Source organism: Drosophila persimilis, unplaced genomic scaffold (assembly GCF_003286085.1).
Source record: "Drosophila persimilis strain 14011-0111.01,24,50 unplaced genomic scaffold, DperRS2 tig00000732-arrow-arrow-pilon, whole genome shotgun sequence".
Classification (NCBI taxonomy): domain Eukaryota; kingdom Metazoa; phylum Arthropoda; class Insecta; order Diptera; family Drosophilidae; genus Drosophila; species Drosophila persimilis.
Genome location: NW_020825345.1, coordinates 1,075,477 through 1,096,414, shown reverse-complemented (window position 1 = coordinate 1,096,414; position 20,938 = coordinate 1,075,477). Strand labels below are relative to the sequence as shown.

Genomic DNA, 20,938 nt, shown 5'->3' with positions numbered 1-20,938 from the left:
TTGAATTGAATTTTATCTGAATAAACCAAAAAATGCCAAAGCCATTTTATGGCCAATGGAAACAACAACAAACATGGCATAAATACACACACACACACACACACACACACACACGCACTGGAGTGACACAGGGGCCAGCATGGGTTAACTGGGTTAAAATGACAAAACGGAATTGGCCACAAAAGCAACAAAACCATGATGGCATCTAAACAACAATTTTTCAGTTAAACATTTGCTGGCCTTTCTTCGGCCCGTCTTTCTCTCTTTTCCCAGCTGCTCATCACCCATCCACCCATCATCTCATCTCTCTTTCTGTGTCTGTGAGGGCTATCTCTGTCTGTGTGTGTTATTGCACATTTACCCACAAAAATTGTAATTTCATTTTTATTGGTTTTTTTTTTACAAATTCGTTTGCCGTTCCTCGTTTGTGTTTATGCATTTTAATGGCTCGAAGAAGAAAATTTGGCAACAGAATTTGGCCTGCAAGCAGCCGGCGCTTTGGCAGCACTCATTCTCTTCCTTCGCCCCAGACGTCTGATCTTTGCCCCCTGCCCTGCCCGGCCGTTGTGCTGTGCCCCGCCCCAACCATGTGGTGCCCCACCCCGACCCTGGCACAATATCAAAGTCAAATTGTGTGTAAAATTCTGTTGTTGCCACTCGTCTGCCTCTCTCGGGCCAAATAGAATCATCAACGGCGGGAAATGTTGTAACCAATTCAAAGCTGATGACTAAATGATGAGGGAAAATGATGAGGAAAAGCGGCTGGGTGGAACTCGAAGGGAAAGCAAGGCAGACAGCAGGGCATGCGTCATGTTTCCATATCATTAGAGTTATTTATTGAATCAATTTAATGGCCAAAATTCAACAAGCAATCTTCTGCTTATGGTTCATCTGGCATAACCCATCCAAACTGAATATATTGGCTTGTCATCCAAGAGGATTTCCCAGCCCCAGCCCCAGCCCCAGCCCCAGTGCCTGGCACAGCCCCAAACCCTATTCCAACCCTAATTGCATTAATTTCCCCCCGTCTGGCAGCTCGGTAGTTGATAGGGATATGGGAGCAAAGTGCGTTCTCTCTCGGCACTGACTGAAAATCCCTTGTAATCTGAGCTTGCCAAAGAAATCATGGTCACAATCCTTTGGCTACAGTCTGGCACTCTTCTGCCACTACGACACCCTGGGCGTGGCGTGTCGCTGCCTCGATGTGCGGCAGAAGTTCTGGAGAAACTTGTTGAAAAATTGCAAAACGTTAATCAAAGTTAAGCGGCGCAACGCAGACGGCAATGCCGACGTCAAAGTTAATTAAATTACGAAGTTATTTAATACTTTGGAAATCGTTACCGTTGCCGTTGGATGTCAGGATGGAGAAGGATAGACACAGAGGAGTCAGGCAGCCTCTGATGCCGCACCATCTCGTTCCGTGCCTGCCAGCAGGAATCATTGAAGCATCCATCCAGCATCCAGCCAGCATCCAGCCAGCCAGGTAGCCATCCAGCCTTCCAGCCAGCATCTGCTCTTGGTCGCTTTGAACTCTGGCCTCTGTCCCTGTGCCCTGTGCCCTTTGCCTCATTTGTTCTTCAGCAGGTGGCAGCAGCCCCTCCCCTTCACTCCCCAAGCACCAGGCAGCAGGCAGCAGGAGGCAGGAGGCAGGCACCAAGCACCAGACAGCAGCTCCATCAGAATGAAGGCAACGTGTGGCAGCTCTTAGTGAAATATAATTGAAATAAATTATTTTTTCTCGCACTTTTCCGTCGAGTGCAGGTCTTGGCGCTCAAATGATAATATTTCCGAGCCCAACCCGAGTTGCAGTTTTATTTAGAGTTCAAAACTTTTCGAATTTTTTTGTTTGGTTCTTCTGCCTGTTTACCTTCATGCGATTTCGAACGCTTCTTGCTGGCATTACCGTGTCCGGAACCCGAAGTGGAAGTCGTCTCAACCTTTTCTTTGTGCTTCTGCTTGTGGTGCACCTTGACTCGATTTTCCTTGCTTTTCTCCACCTGGGGCACAACAGTGGGTATTCCAGGTAACTTCTCACGCTGGATGCCAGATGGATCTGTAATGGAAAACAGGAAGTTCGTCGAGAGGAAACATTAAAATTAAATAGAATAGAGCCCACAAATACCTGAACTGGTCTTTGGTTTTTTTGGTGGATCAGCAGTGTCGGTTTTCGTTGGAATCATCTTAGTATCGGAGTCTGTTTTCGAATCTTTTGTGCTTTTGGAGTCTGTTTCCGAATCTTTTGTGCTCTTGGATCTCTTGTGCTTCTTGTGCTTCTTGTGCTTCTTGTGCACCGTGTGCTTGTGCTCGGATCGGGAAACCTTCTCAACCTTTTCTTGGCGCTTCAGCTCTTCGAAAACCTTGTTCATGGGTTTCGAAATCATGAATAAATTTTCCTTGTTTTCCTCTACCTTTGACACAGCAGTGGTTTTTCTGGGAATTATGGTCTGGATTGTTGGCAGGATTTTCGATGCGACTATATTGGGAAGCAGGAAGTTCATCAAGTGGAAGCAATGGAATAAAATATAATTTAAGCCCTCGAATACCTTTAGTGCTCTCTAGATTTTTTGCTGGATCAGCAGTTTTAATTATTTGCTTGTGCTCGGATCGGGAAACCTTCTCAACCTTTTCTTGGCGCTTCAGCTCTTCGAAAACCTTGTTCATGGGTTTCGAAATCATGAATAAATTTTCCTTGTTTTCCTCTACCTTTGACACAGCAGTGGTTTTGCTGGGAATTATGGTCTGGATTGTTGGCTGGATTTTCGATGCGACTATATTGGGAAGCAGGAAGTTCATCAAGTGGAAGCAATGGAATAAAATATAACTAAAACCCTCGAATACCTTTAGTGCTCTCTAGATTTTTTGCTGGATCAGCAGTTTTAATTATTTGTGGAATCTTCTTAGTATTGGAGTCTGTTTTCGAATCTTTTGTGCTTTTGGAGTCTGTTTCCGAATCTTTTGTGCTCTTGGATCTCTTGTGCTTCTTGTGCTTCTTGTGCTTCTTGTGCTTCTTGTGCACCGTGTGCTTGTGCTCGGATCGGGAAACCTTCTCAACCTTTTCTTGGCGCTTCAGCTCTTCGAAAACCTTGTTCATGGGTTTCGAAATCATGAATAAATTTTCCTTGTTTTCCTCTACCTTTGACACAGCAGTGGTTTTTCTGGGAATTATGGTCTGGATTGTTGGCTGGATTTTCGATGCGACTATATTGGGAAGCAGGAAGTTCATCAAGTGGAAGCAATGGAATAAAATATAATTAAAACCCTCGAATACCTTTAGTGCTCTCTTGATTTTTTGCTGGATCAGCAGTTTTAATTATTTGCTTGTGCTCGGATCGGGAAACCTTCTCAACCTTTTCTTGGCGCTTCAGCTCTTCGAAAACCTTGTTCATGGGTTTCGAAATCATGAATAAATTTTCCTTGTTTTCCTCTACCTTTGACACAGCAGTGGTTTTGCTGGGAATTATGGTCTGGATTGTTGGCTGGATTTTCGATGCGACTATATTGGGAAGCAGGAAGTTCATCAAGTGGAAGCAATGGAATAAAATATAATTTAAGCCCTCGAATACCTTTAGTGGTCTCTAGATTTTTTGCTGGATCAGCAGTTTTAATTATTTGCTTGTGCTCGGATCGGGAAACCTTCTCAACCTTTTCTTGGCGCTTCAGCTCTTCGAAAACCTTGTTCATGGGTTTCGAAATCATGAATAAATTTTCCTTGTTTTCCTCTACCTTTGACACAGCAGTGGTTTTGCTGGGAATTATGGTCTGGATTGTTGGCTGGATTTTCGATGCGACTATATTGGGAAGCAGGAAGTTCATCAAGTGGAAGCAATGGAATAAAATATAATTTAAGCCCTCGAATACCTTTAGTGGTCTCTAGATTTTTTGCTGGATCAGCAGTTTTAATTATTTGCTTGTGCTCGGATCGGGAAACCTTCTCAACCTTTTCTTGGCGCTTCAGCTCTTCGAAAACCTTGTTCATGGGTTTCGAAATGATGAATAAATTTTCCTTGTTTTCCTCTACCTTTGACACAGCAGTGGTTTTTCTGGGAATTATGGTCTGGATTGTTGGCAGGATTTTCGATGCGACTATATTGGGAAGCAGGAAGTTCATCAAGTGGAAGCAATGGAATAAAATATAATTTAAGCCCTCGAATACCTTTAGTGGTCTCTAGATTTTTTGCTGGATCAGCAGTTTTAATTATTTGCTTGTGCTCGGATCGGGAAACGTGCTCAACCTTTTCTTGGCGCTTCAGCTCTTCGAAAACCTTGTTCATGGGTTTCGAAATCATGAATAAATTTTCCTTGTTTTCCTCTACCTTTGACACAGCAGTGGTTTTGCTGGGAATTATGGTCTGGATTGTTGGCTGGATTTTCGATGCGACTATATTGGGAAGCAGGAAGTTCATCAAGTGGAAGCAATGGAATAAAATATAATTTAAGCCCTCGAATACCTTTAGTGGTCTCTAGATTTTTTGCTGGATCAGCAGTTTTAATTATTTGCTTGTGCTCGGATCGGGAAACCTTCTCAACCTTTTCTTGGCGCTTCAGCTCTTCGAAAACCTTGTTCATGGGTTTCGAAATGATGAATAAATTTTCCTTGTTTTCCTCTACCTTTGACACAGCAGTGGTTTTTCTGGGAATTATGGTCTGGATTGTTGGCAGGATTTTCGATGCGACTATATTGGGAAGCAGGAAGTTCATCAAGTGGAAGCAATGGAATAAAATATAATTTAAGCCCTCGAATACCTTTAGTGGTCTCTAGATTTTTTGCTGGATCAGCAGTTTTAATTATTTGCTTGTGCTCGGATCGGGAAACGTGCTCAACCTTTTCTTGGCGCTTCAGCTCTTCGAAAACCTTGTTCATGGGTTTCGAAATCATGAATAAATTTTCCTTGTTTTCCTCTACCTTTGACACAGCAGTGGTTTTTCTGGGAATTATGGTCTGGATTGTTGGCTGGATTTTCGATGCGACTATATTGGGAAGCAGGAAGTTCATCAAGTGGAAGCAATGGAATAAAGTATAATTAAAGTCCTCGAATACCTTTAGTGCTCTCTTGATTTTTTGCTGGATCAGCAGTTTTAATTATTTGTGGAATCTTCTTAGTATTGGAGTCTGTTTTCGAATCTTTTGTGCTTTTGGAGTCTGTTTCCGAATCTTTTGTGCTCTTGGATCTCTTGTGCTTCTTGTGCTTCTTGTGCTTCTTGTGCTTCTTGTGCACCGTGTGCTTGTGCTCGGATCGGGAAACGTGCTCAACCTTTTCTTGGCGCTTCAGCTCTTCGAAAACCTTGTTCATGGATTTCGAAATCATGAATGAATTTTCCTTGTTTTCCTCTACCTTTGACACAGCAGTGGTTTTGCTGGGAATTATGGTCTGGATTGTTGGCTGGATTTTCGATGCGACTATATTGGGAAGCAGGAAGTTCATCAAGTGGAAGCAATGGAATAAAGTATAATTAAAGCCCTCGAATACCTTTAGTGCTCTCTTGATTTTTTGCTGGATCAGTAGTTTTAATTATTTCTGGAATCTTTTTAGTATTGGAGTCTGTTTTCGAATCTTTTGTGCTTTTGGAGTCTGTTTCCGAATCTTTTGTGCTCTTGGATCTCTTGTGCTTCTTGTGCTTCTTGTGCACCGTGTGCTTGTGCTCGGATCGGGAAACGTGCTCAACCTTTTCTTGGCGCTTCAGCTCTTCGAAAACCTTGTTCATGGATTTCGAAATCATGAATAAATTTTCCTTGTTTTCCTCTACCTTTGACACAGCAGTGGTTTTGCTGGGAATTATGGTCTGGATTGTTGGCTGGATTTTCGATGCGACTATATTGGGAAGCAGGAAGTTCATCAAGTGGAAGCAATGGAATAAAGTATAATTAAAGCCCTCGAATACCTTTAGTGCTCTCTTGATTTTTTGCTGGATCAGTAGTTTTAATTATTTCTGGAATCTTTTTAGTATTGGAGTCTGTTTTCGAATCTTTTGTGCTTTTGGAGTCTGTTTCCGAATCTTTTGTGCTCTTGGATCTCTTGTGCTTCTTGTGCTTCTTGTGCACCGTGTGCTTGTGCTCGGATCGGGAAACGTGCTCAACCTTTTCTTGGCGCTTCAGCTCTTCGAAAACCTTGTTCATGGATTTCGAAATCATGAATAAATTTTCCTTGTTTTCCTCTACCTTTGACACAGCAGTGGTTTTGCTGGGAATTATGGTCTGGATTGTTGGCTGGATTTTCGATGCGACTATATTGGGAAGCAGGAAGTTCATCAAGTGGAAGCAATGGAATAAAGTATAATTAAAGTCCTCGAATACCTTTAGTGCTCTCTTGATTTTTTGCTGGATCAGTAGTTTTAATTATTTCTGGAATCTTCTTAGTATTGGAGTCTGTTTTCGAATCTTTTGTGCTTTTGGAGTCTGTTTCCGAATCTTTTGTGCTCTTGGATCTCTTGTGCTTCTTGTGCACCGTGTGCTTGTGCTCGGATCGGGAAACGTGCTCAACCTTTTCTTGGCGCTTCAGCTCTTCGAAAACCTTGTTCATGGGTTTCGAAATCATGAATAAATTTTCCTTGTTTTCCTCTACCTTTGACACAGCAGTGGTTTTGCTGGGAATTATGGTCTGGATTGTTGGCTGGATTTTCGATGCGACTATATTGGGAAGCAGGAAGTTCATCAAGTGGAAGCAATGGAATAAAATATAATTAAAACCCTCGAATACCTTTAGTGCTCTCTAGATTTTTTGCTGGATCAGCAGTTTTAATTATTTGTGGAATCTTCTTAGTATTGGAGTCTGTTTTCGAATCTTTTGTGCTTTTGGAGTCTGTTTCCGAATCTTTTGTGCTTTTGGATCTCTTGTGCTTCTTGTGTTTTTCCTCGGAATGGCTTCGTTTATGGGTTGATTTCTTACGCGAATTATCGTTTTCGGAGCGTGAAGTGGAAGCCTCCTTCTTCGCCTTGTCTTGGCGTATCAGCTGATCGAAAATTCTTTCCAAGGATTTTGCAGCGTCTTCCTTGTTTTTCTCTGCCTGCGACACAGCAGTGGTTTTTCCAGTAGGACAAACGTTCTGAATTTGTTTCGAGTGGCCTTTAATCGGAGATGGGAAGTTAATCAAGGGAAAAAAATAAAATTGAATTATAGCCAAAGCTCACAAATACCTGAACTGGACTTTGGCTTTTTTGGTGGATCAGCGGTGTCGGTTCTCTGTGGAGCCTTCTCACGATGGACGTCACTTTTGGAATCTTTGTTGGATCCCTGGTGCTTCTTGATCGTCTCAGAAGGGTTGCGCTGGTGGGATTTCTTACGGGCAATATCGTTTCCGGTGCCCGAAGTGAAAGCCTTCTCAACCTTTTTTTCGCGCGTCTTCTCATCGATGACCTTGTCTATCACGACTTTCGGCACTTCGACTTTTTTTGGTGGATCCGCAGTGACGATTTTTCGTGGAACCTTCACAGGTTCTTCCTTCACCTTATTGCCAGATCTTTCCGGTTCTTTCTTGGATCTCTTGTGCTCCTTTTGTCTCTTCTCAGAACGGTGTCGCTTCTTAGCGCCACTAGCAGCGTCGATCACTTTCACATTGATTTTCTTTCGAGTGGTAACTTTTTTGGGGATTATTCCCAAGTCGACATGATAGGGCGTCTTTGGGGTACTAGGAGATTTCGATTCCCTGAAAAATGGGTTCACGGGTCCTGTCACAAAGAAGAGTTCGAGTTAGAGAATGGCGAAGAAGTGGAAACGATTATCTGAGGAAGAGTTACCATCACGGGGGATCGGATCTGGGTTTTCGTACACGTCTGTTTCGAATATCTTCTCGCGTGGCATTAGGGCGTCCAAATATGCAGGTCTCTTGAGCGGCTCCACGTCGAATACATCATAGCGACGGCGTGGCTCGTTTAACAACGACACAGTTGGCTTCTGGTTCTTGAATATTTTGTTGATAGCCTCCTGCTCGTTCAGTCGTTGCAGTGCCTTGCTCTCACGCGCGTCCAAGTAGTCCTTTTCGATGACCGGTTCCATCGGTGTCTTCTTGTAGGTGTGTAGGCCGGGAAACGGCTCAAGGAAAATGGGAATATTCGGTCGCGTGGTATTTTCATTCGGCGAATTGCCACCCAGCAATGGTTCCGATACCGTGTGATATCCCCGCGCGAACATCCCCGGATCGGGAAGGACTATGTTGGGCTGCGGCTGGCCCTTGTTAGCCTTGACCTCGTCTAGGAGATCTTCGGACATGATGTGCATGCGGATAAAGGTCTGCTCCACATCGAAGTATCCCGGCTTGGAGCGGGCGGCGTGACTTGCCCCATCGCAGGTCATTCTGGCCATGTCGGCAATTCCTGAAGGCCAAAAACTGCTCTAAGAGAATTCGATTGGGCTTTGCAAAACTACGAAGTACTTACTGTCGCCCATTTTGCGGGCCAACAATAGTGCCAGGGACTCATTCTCCACCACGATGTTTTTCCGAGTCAGCATGTGCTGCACAACTTTAGTTAAAGCCTCCTCGTAGATAAACATTTTGTAGAATAATCCTCACAAGAACTGTCGAAGTAGTGAAAATAAGGATTGTCAAGCTCTGAACGGAAAAGTGTTGTGAAAGAAAGTTATTATTAGTGTTGTAACACTCCCGGAGTGTTGTAAAAGTTTCGACCTTCTCTTTCTCCCCTTGTTTTCGTACTTCCACCGCTGTTCAACCCTCTCTCTTAACATCTTCAGACAATCTTTCCGTAATGATGAGCACAAAAGCGATGCCTCGCTTGGGTTGTTGGGGGCAGCAGCAATTAGCCACCGATTCGAAAATGTCTCCGCCACACCCCGAAAACTAATTAAAATATTTTCGCCTTATGCGATCGCCACGAACGCGACAAAACGGCCTAACAGCATTTTAGCCCCATATGCATGTATTTTTGTTGCCATCTATGTTCCCTCGTCGTTTCTCGTATCTCGTACATCTCTCCTAATGAGTTATGCAAATATTTGCAGTTGAATGGATTTCCAAGAAACCGAAGACAGAACCACACCAGAGCCCCGCATACGGTGGCTCTCAAGTGGAGGCTGCCTGTTTTACTCGTAAATGTTGGCTATTGTCTGTGAAATGACAAATTTTCCCGACTCCGTCATGGATTGGCCGAAACGTGGAGCATACTTAATCAGTCAAAAGGCAAACAGTGAGGGGAGTGTGGCGAGTGGGGCGAGTGGGGAGAGTGGAGGCCCAGCCACGAGGTTACTGTGTCAGACCGCAAGGGAAATGTAGGAGTAGGAGTAGGAGTACAAGTACGAGTACGAGCCTCTGAGTACTTTAGATGCCAGACAGCTACGAGTAGATCTGCCAGAGATTCGCATTTGTGACGCCCCAGAGGCTGATGCAATTGAACAAATTGCCTCCTCCCCCACCCTCTCTCTCTCTCTCTCTCTCAATGGTCTTTACGATCATGACGATGATAATGATGATAATGATGATAATGATGATGATGTGTATGTTTTATGAGGACGGTCGTGCTTTGTGGGCGTTCATGGCTGACATTTGTACAAAGAACTCGCCCATATCTGCCCGATCTGTTGTTGTCTGCCTCTAAGCGCTACCGTTTAAGGCTCTGTTCGGTCATGAATGCCCCTGCATGCCCCTGCATGCCCCTGCATGCCCCTGCCATGCAAATTTGCGCGGTCGCATTTGCGGTTGCGCCCATTGTCGCATAAATTTCATTCATAATTAACAAGAGGAGCATCATCTCTGGTGGGAGAATTTCACAAGTTGTTTGCTCCGACGACAAACAAAATAATTGCCGCAATTTCCACAGCGGTCTCTTGGTCACTTGGCAGAGGATAGAGCAACCATCCAACCATGCCACCATTCCTCGATGCAACCACGATGCAACGATACAAAGATACGTTACAACCAGTGCAAATTGAGCTGTCCAGAGCTGTTCAGAGCTGTTCAGCGCAGTTCCCCGCCAAAACGGGCTAATTCAAACGATTAATTCGATAAGCTTGCAGCTGAAATCGGCAAACAGAGCGACAGACGACAGACGACAGTTGGACAAACCTGCAGCAAATTGATTGAGCAGCCGATTACTATAGAAGTCGCTGACTCTCCTTTCCCCAAGTGCACACAAGTGCCCCCGAGTGCCTCAGTCGCCAGCAAATTGCCCCGTCGGCTGGACAGGCACAAAGCACAACAAATTGTTCCAGTTTCCGAGGAGACCAGATAAATCTATTGAGATATCGAGACTCGACTCGACTCGAGACTCCAGTCGCTCGGGGCAATCTCTGGACCGTTAAGCCCACGCCAGCGAATCGCATTTTCGCCTTAGAACTCCTCCGAGTGTCTGTGGCACGATCTACTGGGGTCGGGTCCACTCCACGGCTCCAGTGTTCTCTGGAAGCCCATCCGTTGACGGAGGGCGGCATAATGGTTATGACAGGCCGTTCGGTGCCGGAACTAGCGGACAGGTTGGAGGAGTCACGTTCTCCTTCTCCTGCCCAGAGATTTGCTAACGGAGCCACATGAACTCTGCTCGCATCAGGTCACTGGGGGACTAACGATGAAGTGAAAGATTCTTGACTCCAGTGAATTCCCCCCAAAAAAAAAGCCTAATCGCTGATCAGTTTTTGGATAATGGTCATGTAGTTAAGGCCTCATTACAAATCTCCTGGAGCCAGCCAAAGCCAATCAAAATCAAAGTCTGCACGACTTTTTCTGCCGCTTAAACGGCGTCAAGTGATCGATCTCCGGTCACTGCAAATGGCTAATGACACAATCAATGCAAACTTGCGTAATTAGAGGCCCCGAGGAGCAGAGCAGAGCAGGCCATAGCCGTCGCCAGATGGTCAATGGTCGGTCGCTGGCCATTCGACTGCCCGCCGTCCCACGGAAGCCAATTCGGACGTTTGTCAATCTGTCAAATTGTGTAAAATGCCAGCCACAACAATAACAATTATTGTAAGTTATTATTGTTAAGAAAACAAGTTTACTTGGCCTACAACGTAGCCACAGTCCACAATCCACAATCCACAAAGTGCGGCATCTGAGTGAGGTTATGACCGAACCATTCGTCTCCACTTGTACACACTTATACATACATATTTACCCTACAGATGATGGCACATATTCAAACAATGACGTGGCCATAAAGAAAATTGAATATACTCGTACGCGTACATACATATGTAGGCCCTCTCTTATCAGCAATGAATCTGCAGTGGAGGCAAACACATAACTGCCTTTTGGAGGTCTTTTTGTCCAACTTACAGCTTTCTCTGTGGCCGGCTTATGAAAATGGTTTCGCTTGGAGGTATATGTATATTTTATCCTTGGAAATACGTTTGTACTCACTTAAAGAACAGAACCGCCTGGAGATAATATACCACTAGATTTTTGTGAATTTATAAACAGTTGAACGACTATTGCTTTTCGCACCGAAGTTTTTTCTCGCAGAATTTAATCATTGTCATTGTCATTGTCATTGTCAGGGTTGCATTCATCGATAGTCATCAATACACGGCATGAGCTTCCCTTACCCAACACTGTTCTTTTGTTCGTTTCTCTTTATCCATACTTTTTCGGCCCGCCTCCTGTGAAATGTTTGAGTGGCGAAGCCCCAACCCAAACCCCCAGCCCCCCTTCCCATTGTAATGCATTTGTTTCATGTTTATTTTTAGAACTTTTCAGAGCATTTGCACTTTGCAAAGTTTTGCTGTAACTACCGTGCACTTTGACATTTGTCCGCTTTCCGCAATTGTTGCTTGTTTTTCTCGACAAAAATGGGGGGAGGGGAGCTTTCCCTTTGTCTTATCCTGGCCGTTATGCAAATCGAATGGAAGAGATTGCACAGAGACAAAGTTGCAATTTAGCTTGTCCTTTATGGCGTTGAACGGAATGGAAGGCAACGAGTTGGGCAACAAGACCGTATCATTTTGGCACCGGGCAGACAGCCTAGACTCACTTTCTATTTGCACTTGGCTGAGTGTACTCGTGGAGCATAGCCCCCGCCCCCGCCCCGGCCCCCACCCCCCATTCGACGTCATGTTCGGCCCCGCCTATCTAATCATAGCCCGCTCAGGTGACTGACTCCCTATCTCCCTATCTGGGGGGGCAAAAATAGCAAAAAGATAGCCATCGCCATCGTCTTGATTAGTCTCAATTGACACAAATTATGAGGCTGCGCCTATACTCGTATTTGATTGTTGTACAATACCATTTTTGGGTTGAGCTGAACGAATTGAAATTTATTGCCAAAACTTGAGCGGAATTTAATAAATTACCAATTGAACGGGGGAGCAGCGTTCTCTTTCGCCCCCCCTCTCTCTCTCTTTATTCTCTCATATGCAAAATGGCAATTAAACGCAAAAACTCGAAATTAAAATCAGGAAGAGGAGCAGGACGCATGGCTGGAGGGGCAAAACAGAGGAAACAGCGAACACAGGGGTGGCAATCGGTGGCACATTTATTAATTCAATTTTTGTTTGCTTCACGACGCGAGCATCATCATCATCGCACAGCAACGGGAGTCTGCTCCGATTTCGATTTCGATTCAAATTTAAATTCAAATCAACTTTTCAAAGCTGGCGGCAAATTTATGCAATATTTTTGTGCGTCGACTACTTTATCGGGTTCTAGACTTCTTTTGTGCCGCTTCCTCTCTGCGCTACCCCCCTCCGCCTGCCACAAACAAATGCTAAATTTGTGCTAAAAAGGAAGAGACCTTCTTGAGCAGAGCATAATTACGGACTTTCAGTTTGCATAAGCAGAAACACTAGAAGAGGAGACCCAGCATCAGCAAATATTTAGGTACAACTCGAGGGGGAAGAGGGCTGAGGCTGCCCCTCGGATATCTCCACAAATAAACATTTCCAGCTGACAGACATCGAATCCACCGCAATCCGCAATCCAAACAAACAAAGGAACAGAAATGCAGCTTGGGGGAATTATGAAAGAACTGCCACATCAAACGTAAGGCGGAGGCAGTACGGAGGAGCTCTGCCATCCTGGATGGACACGCTCAAGTGCAGCCGATTCACTTTTATTATTATTATTATTATCACTATTGAATCTGGACCACATTTCGCTGACGCCGCCCAGTGCTACTTTGCTGCCATTTTTATTCGCCTTTCAATATGTCAAAATGCTTTTTTCCGGGCATCGAAATTGAAATGGCTTTGCCTTTTGTGCATCAATTAAGTACAATGTTGATGGCCAGACCATAAAAATGCTTTGAAAAATGTGCTCTCTCTATTGCAAATATTTCATTGGCTTTTCTCCGTTTTTTATTGCAGTTCTTTCAACTCGAATCTCTGCTTGTTAACGGACTCTCGAAGGCATCTCTCAAATAGGTAAGCAAATTATTATATAAAAATATGCTGGTGCTCTGGCCAGTCCGTGGAGTATAACCGATCCATTACCTTGTCAATTATTACTTTCGAGTTTTCCCAGAGTCGGAATAAATTTCCACTTAAAAATCTATACAGCAATAAAAGTGTGAATAAATTTTCCAGCGATATCGGTTGCATATCGTTTCTGCAGTTCATTTTGCTAATGCAATTTGAGCGGCAGGGCATAGCCACCACCCCGACCCGGGAACCACTGCCACAAAGCCACCACCAACACCCACGCAATTGTGGCTGCCCCAGCCGCAGCCACAGCCACTGCCACTGCCACTGCTGGTGCCTCTTCGCCCCCACTGCCATTGTGTTTTCCCTTTGCTTTGCGGCTTGTCAATATTTGCCGCACATTTTGCGCAATGCCATGCGGCGATTTTGGTTTTCATCTTTTGGTTTTGCTGCGTCTCCGTCTCCGCCTCCACCTCCGTCTTCGTCTCCGGTTGGAGTGTACGGTTTTCATTTACACTTATTTATATTTATTTCCACACTTTTCACCACTTCCCCCAGCCAACCCCTTGGGAAAGCGCTAACCCGAAGCCCAGCCGAGTATTTATGTTGATTCTTTTGTGGCACTATCGCCATGTGCATTTTTTTTTTTGTATTGCACGGCCAGAATGGGGCACCTCCAGGCGACAGTCATCGCCAGCGTCACTGCCATAAGTTAGCGATAAGGTGGCGATGCCAGAGTGGACATTTTTCGTGCGAATGGTGTGGCATATAAATTAATAACTGAATAAACACACCAATAGGACGGTGCACGTGGCGAATGCGTAATAAATTTCATGCGACAGGATGGCCTTAACGCAGCCATTTGCTTAATGCCCGGGCAAATATTGATAGTCGGCCAATATTTGAACAATTTGTTTCAAAGTCGTCACTTACCAACAGATATATGTATATACATATGTATGTATGTTGGGACTGTCTGTTAATCTTGGCTGCACTTGCATGGCTAATTGAATGAGTCAATGGAGTAGACCGCAACACTGGCCTGGCTTGGCAGATGATTCAGTGGCAAGTACAGTGTATCTCTGAACGAAGCACACCTCCGTCATGGGTTAGTCACTGAAGATTTTCTCGTCTAATTCATTTATGACTGGCTCGCAGATCGCTGCCAATTTGCATGCCATTTGTTCTGTCACAGTTCTTTCTTGTTTTTTTTTTTTGCTCGCCTGTTTTGACCATTTGCGGACTGTGAATTTTACGGATTGGCTAGGAACGTAATTTGATTTGAGAGATATCGGGTTTGATTTGTGATTTTCGTGGCGATATTCGGAATGGTTTGCCTTGACATTTGATGGTGGAAAATTTAAATATAGATTAGAAAATGCCAAATGCGGCACTCGGAGAGTGTCGAGAATAGCATCAGCATCATCATCTTCCCTCGTCCATTAGTAGGCACTAATGCCACGCCCACTGGCGTTTTTGTGTGCCAGACTTTGCATAGCCGTAAAGTCAACAAATCGACGGATAAAAGAGTATGGGGATAAAATGATGCAGCAGCAGCTGGTGGGGTCTTCACTGAGTTGAAGTGGGAGTGAGAGTAGGAGCAGGAGGAGTCGTAGTCCGTAGTCCGTCGGCTATAAATTACTGCCGAGCGGAAATCATTTTCCATTCGTGTCCTGTAGCGCGTAGGTTCAATGCACCAAACCAGGAAAAGCGGGTGTGTGTGTGTGTGTGTGTGTGTGGAAAAAACGGTCCAATTGGAAATGAAAATGTTTTGTTTGTGTCTGCGGAATGTGAAGCGGATATTCAACATTGTAGTAACAGGAGTGCCATCCTGCCTGTCGGCCATTGTCAGCTCTGCGTATACGTGATGTGTTGAATATTTCCGGACTAAGAATATTTCATTTCATAATGCGATTATGCCCCATGCAAACCCAGCATTTTCTGCAGCACAAGCACAAAAACCAGGAACGAAGCAACAAATTTCCAGCCTGTAAATGAATTTGTGGCCAAGTCATGTGTGGCAGAAGGGTGGGATGGGATGGGGAGAGTGTGGTCAACAAACAAGATAAAACTTTTGATTTATCGTTGACACGAACAACTAGAATAGAAAGAACAAGGAGCAAGGCCCAAAAACAGGACCAAAAACCAGAAGCAGAACCAGGACCCTGGATTTCGTACACAAATGCGTGCGTCGATAATGGAGGCCAGATCCCAGCCAGCAAGCCGCCGCCTGCATTTCAGGCAAATTACCCAGAAATGAAGAGCAGTGTGTCGAGCATAGTCCTTGCTCCATGGTCCATGGTCCATGGTCCATGGTCCACGGTCCAGTGTCAAGTGTGTGTCATGACACGCGCCGACAAATTTGTGGTCCTCCCCAAAAACTGCAAACAACCATAAAATGTCCTGCTCCCGCTTCAACTTCAACTTCAAAACCAGCTCCAGAGCAGAACCCGAGGAGTGGCAGTGGGAGATGCTGGACGCGATGCTTCACCGGCGACAAGCAGAACAGACAAACAATGGCCAGCCAAATGGTCAACTTACTTGGCCCTCAGATGCCATCGCCAAAACAATTTGTGGAGGGGCTGGCCCTCCCTTCGCTCCCTCAAAAAACACGAGCCAGAATCCGGAAAACAAAATTCCGCAAAATTTGTTTGCTTTTCCAGACTTAATTTTCACAAATATTTGCTTTCCCAGTGTCGTTTTTTTTTGTTCGTGTTTTTGTTGTCCAAGTTTTGAACTTGAAAAAATTAATAGAAAATATTTTTACAGTTCCGTTGCTGGAACGCAACAAAAAATTATAAAAAAAAAATTAAAAATACTTCATGTGACAGTTTTATGTCAATGAAAACGACACACAGAACCCATATATACACGGCTATATATAACGCGGCAGAAAATACAAAAAAGCAGATCTATTTACATAGGCAGAAAGAGAATGCGAAGATCGCTCAGACGGAATTTACATCATCGCTGGGAACCACACTCGGAGAAAATGTGGGAAAATGAACAGGAAGAATATAGCTTATACAGATCCAAGATATATTGTAGGTAGGCAATATAGAATGTGGGCATTCACGTGCTTTTTTCAAAGTGTAACCGACGACGACTGATGCTGATAGATAGACTGGGGCGCCCCTTGAGCGAATAGTGCGGCATAAATTTAAGCGGCATGACATCACTTCATCCAGTCACTGTCACAGTTCCAGTTCCAGTTGTTGCTGGTGGGTCTCAAGTGCTGTACGTGTTATACATAGATGCGACGCTGACGTAGCCGCCGGCGCCTGCGCCCAGTGCGAAATCTGCCTCGAATCGGATACCGAGTCAATCCGACAGTTTATTTGGTCGATGACGTTGCCAGTAGTTGTCTCGCAGTTTGAAATGCACACAGACACTCGGCAGATATCTTGGAGCCGGGGTAATGTTACGTGCTGCGATTCAAAGTCAGGCCTCAGCCTCAAGTGATGGCTGCAGCAGATACGAATGTGGTTAAAGAGGTACCAGGGAACGGGCACCGCGCACCGGGCACCGGGGACCGGGGACCCTGAAAGCTGAGTTATGTCATAACTTTTGGGGTAGGACTCTGACTGTGCTCCACTGCCATTGTGGGGCTCCGAAGCAGGTAGAAGTGATTGATAGGTGAATTTTGAGGGATCCAAATTGCAGTTGAGTTGATTTGTGATGCCTGGGGCATGAGTTCTGATGAATTGCCAGTGGCTCTTCCATGAATCACATAATCCCGAATTGGATTTATGAGTTTTAGCCGAGCCAAGAGCTTCGCAGAATGCCTCGGGGTGCTTTAATTTTTAGTGCGGTCACTCTATACGAGTATGGCTATTGCTGTGCCGCACCCAAAGAACTAATCAACAATCTACAGGCTGCTCCATTGAGTGCTATCCGCTGAAGAGAGAAGAGAAGAGAGAAATCCATTTAAAATTCATCTAAACTCATTAAAAAAGTTTTCGGGCGAAACTGTAAATGAATTTCAACTTTTAAACTTTAAATGCAGTCGAATTCAATTAAAAAATGCAGCCTCATGCCTTCGCCGTGCGTATACTTGATATTGCGCATACGCCATGCGTCGCATGGGGACCACAGCGACAGGCCCCCCAATGACTTGTCTGCAACTAAATGACTTTCACTTTTCCAGCTGCCGGGGGAGAAAGGACGGCAGGGTGCCCAAGAGGGGGGGTAGGTATCAGTGGGATAGAACCAGCCAAAGGCGATGTGTGGCAAGCCCAAGAATGACTGAATGAATGAATGAATGGCAGGAAGGAAAGACGGCAGCACAGCGCGGCGCGGCGCGGCACTGCGGCACGGCGAAAGAAAGCTCCAGTCAGAAGGCATGATAGATGCGGAGATAGCTACGTGTTGGCTCTTCTTAGATGGATTTCGCACAGGTGAAGCATGAAAACGCAGCCAATTGGAAGGGGATGCGGGGCGATGGCAGCTGTGAAAACGTTTCTCGGCCACTTTGCAATGCTATTGAGGCACGAAGGGGAAATGGAGACGAAGATGGCAATGGAGATGGAAGAGCAGAGCACTCGGAGCACTTGGAGCACTCGGAGAAGGTGACTGCAATTGTGGCTGGCTGGTGATTGTCGGGAATCTGTTGCAAAGTTGCGTATAAATTATATTGCCACTCTGTGATTTGCCACATGAAAATCGCCACTACAATTTATGGCTGCCATTTGTGGGGACACCGCTTCTGCTTTTCCCATTTTGTTTTCCATTTTTGCTCGCTTGCTGGCTTGCTGGCTTTTGCTGGCTTTTGCTGTTAAACTATTTGGTTCGGTTCGAGTTGCGGCTGCATATAATACTCGTAAATCAATGAAATGCGCATAAATTAATTAAGCGAAAACAGGCAAAGTATGTTGTCTCTATAAATGTTTCAACTTCCTCGAGCTCCATCCACATAAATACATACATATGTATGCATTTACGTTATACGTTTACCTTTAATTAAACCGCAAACTGGTATTTAGTCAACAATTTGTGCCATCGATTTGGCCTGTTTGTTTGTCTGTCTGTCTGTCTGTTTGTTAAGTTCGCAGTTAAACAGAAACAGAAAAAGCAACAGCAACAGAAATTATGCAAATTCATTTTGCTGGCAACTTAATTATGCCAAGAACGGGTTAATTTTGTTCAGCAGATTCCTCATAATTGATTATGGCACGGCCCGTACAGGAACTCCCCCAACGGACGTACATACTCGGACGAGGAGTATTGTCAAGATTAATGCCTCCAATTTGTCCACTTCCCCAAATAGAGATTATTATAAGTTCTGCTTTTAAATATTTGTAGGTTTGGCAGCGGTTTGCATTGAACCCCAACGTGAAGAGGTTAAGTCCAAAGATGTTGCCATTGGGGAAGCCATTCAACTTTTGCTTTCAACTCGAGTTCGATGGGGTATTTGATTGATGGATCAATGACTATACTTGGCCGATGAATGGCCGATTGATGTGTGTGTGTGAACACGACTGCGTGGGCGTGTGGCTGATGATCTGCTGAAGAGATCTCAATTAGGAGAAGCCTCCTCATACTCTCTCCTCCGTTCTTGTTCCTGTTTCCCACTCCCACTCCCATTCGGTTCTTGTTGAAGGAATCATAATTACGCACAAATTACACGTCATATATCATCGAATGGCCATAAACACTTCTTGGAACTCCATAATTTATGTCAATTCCCAGGCAGAGCAGAAATAGCACCTCATAAATGTAAATTGAGTTCCCGAATCGAGGAAACCACCGCCGAAAGCCATACCCCACCCGAGAAGACTCTGTGCCTCATTTATCACACATCTTGAAGCGGGTCACACGTGCGTTTTCCATTCCCATGCAGAGTCGTCCATGCCCCGATGTGTCGCTGCTTTGATGGTCTTAGATTTAACCTCCAACTGTTGGGCAAGGTTATGAAAAAGGTTCTGGCCGCCCGCCTGCGTGCCTGCCTGATTGCCTGATTGCCCAGATTCAGCTTTAAAAAGTTGTACGCGTATACCTCTTTTGGCATTAAGCCTCTTGGTTCTCTTTTTTTTTTGGTTTCGGGTTTTGATTTGTTTGGGGATGGGGATGGGGAGCCTGTTTGATTGATTTGCCGCGTGTCAGTGTGTGGCTTTTTAAGTTTCTCTGGAACTTGTTGAGAAATCCAATTAAAAGCAAATTCTGAACTGCAAACGTTTCGTGGAGGCTGTAATAGAGAGCCAGAGCCAGACACAGATACCAGATACCCGCAACAGATTGACGTCGCGGCCCAGCCCCAGCCCCAGCCCCAGCCCCAGCCCCGGCCCCAGCTTCAGCTCCAGCCCCAAGTTCAAGATCAAGGCCAGGCAGCCAGCTGTGCGTGTGTCCCATTCACAAGTCTCATGGCCCATGGGCACACTGGTCTGGTTGTGTCTCAAATGCCATTTGAATGTCGTCTGCTCGCTCTCCCACAGAGAACTGCATCCAAAGTGGGTCATAAATCAGTCAAATATCGCCCACTCCGTGCCTTTTTGTGTGTGGGTGATGTGGCGTCTCTTTTTTTTTTTGTATTTTTTATTAGCCACTCAAACAAATGTCGAGTTGTAATGGACGAACGTCGGCGCCGCCTTGAAGGTCTATCGCTCGCCGAGTTCCCGTCGTCATCATCACCATCATGGGGGTGAGCTAACAAACCAGGCAGCCAGCGAGCAAGTAAACAAATAAGCAAACAATCAGACAGTAAGACAGTAAGACAGTACGACAGACAGCAGAGACGACAATTACAACTACTGGACCTTGCAAAGATCGGTAGCAGCCCATAATGAATGTCAAGACGTCATCGTTGAGGAATTTGTTGTCGTTGTCGATTGCTGTCGGCCAAGACCAGGCCGGAGGCACAGCCACAACCATAGTATCCAAAGGCACAGCCACAGCCACAGCCCCACCCGAACCGGCCCGGCTAAAGCCAGCGTGTCTGGCAAAGTCGTCGAGCGAGTTGCTGGCTGACTGTCGTGGTGGCCCGCAGCAGAAAGCCGGCTTGTGTTTACTTCTTTAACTCTTTGTTTCCCCCCTTCCCCCTTTTAATTTGTTGTGTCTTCGCGGGCCTGCATTATTTTACAGAAATTATATATGATTAGTCGTGTGCATACGTGTGTCTATCTGCCTGACTTGTCTCCTCGCGAGTGGATGGCATGGGATGGTACGCGACGGGAGCAGCGCTGAATTAGCCACACGCTCTAATGGCTCAATTAAAATGACACAATCAAGCCCACAAACACATACGGACTCGTATGTACGAGTATGCTGCTGGGAGACCTGCTTGATAAGTGCACGTGCTGAATGCTTTTTAGTCATGCATTTTTCATGAATTGAAGATTAATTTTAAGGGGAAAATGTCGGCAAAAACTGTGGAATATCTTCCGATAAATACATACTCGTACATATTTCATTTTTACTTTCGTTTTAAACTGGAAAAGTTTGTCATTATAAAATGCCAAAGAAAATTGAATCGTACACTGAATGGCAAAGTCCCTGGACTACAGGACGTTCCGAAACATACCACTTACTCCTTCTCGTCCATGTCGGACTGAGAGGCATTCTTCCATCCATTTGGGACGGATACATAGTCGGCCTTGATCGAGAAAATGGCTACCTGATTAGCACCGCTGTGGCGTAATGCCGTGCCA

General features: G+C 45.2%; 2 protein-coding genes across 4 annotated transcripts in view; one reads left to right on the top strand and one right to left on the bottom strand.

Annotated features, from left to right (window-relative positions):
* Positions 1 to 20,938, top strand: part of LOC6601233 (trichohyalin) — a 48,093-nt gene that overhangs the window by 21,740 nt on the left and 5,415 nt on the right. For all 3 annotated transcript variants that reach the window (XM_026992367.1, XM_026992365.1, XM_026992366.1), the window contains one exon: positions 13,242 to 13,298. The gene's annotated coding sequence lies outside the window, so the exon portion shown is untranslated. The remainder of the gene's footprint in view (positions 1 to 13,241; positions 13,299 to 20,938) is intronic.
* Positions 1,797 to 8,473, bottom strand: LOC6601232 (serine-rich adhesin for platelets). Its single transcript, XM_026992364.1, has 18 exons — positions 8,372 to 8,473; positions 7,733 to 8,308; positions 7,133 to 7,663; positions 6,696 to 7,061; positions 6,293 to 6,625; positions 5,881 to 6,222; positions 5,469 to 5,810; positions 5,039 to 5,398; positions 4,744 to 4,968; positions 4,449 to 4,673; positions 4,154 to 4,378; positions 3,859 to 4,083; positions 3,564 to 3,788; positions 3,269 to 3,493; positions 2,839 to 3,198; positions 2,544 to 2,768; positions 2,123 to 2,473; positions 1,797 to 2,053 (listed from the first exon to the last, which is right to left on the bottom strand). Exons 1-18 carry the CDS (start codon positions 8,442 to 8,444, stop codon positions 1,812 to 1,814), a joined length of 5,451 nt encoding a protein of 1,816 aa, XP_026848165.1. The 5' UTR covers positions 8,445 to 8,473; the 3' UTR covers positions 1,797 to 1,811.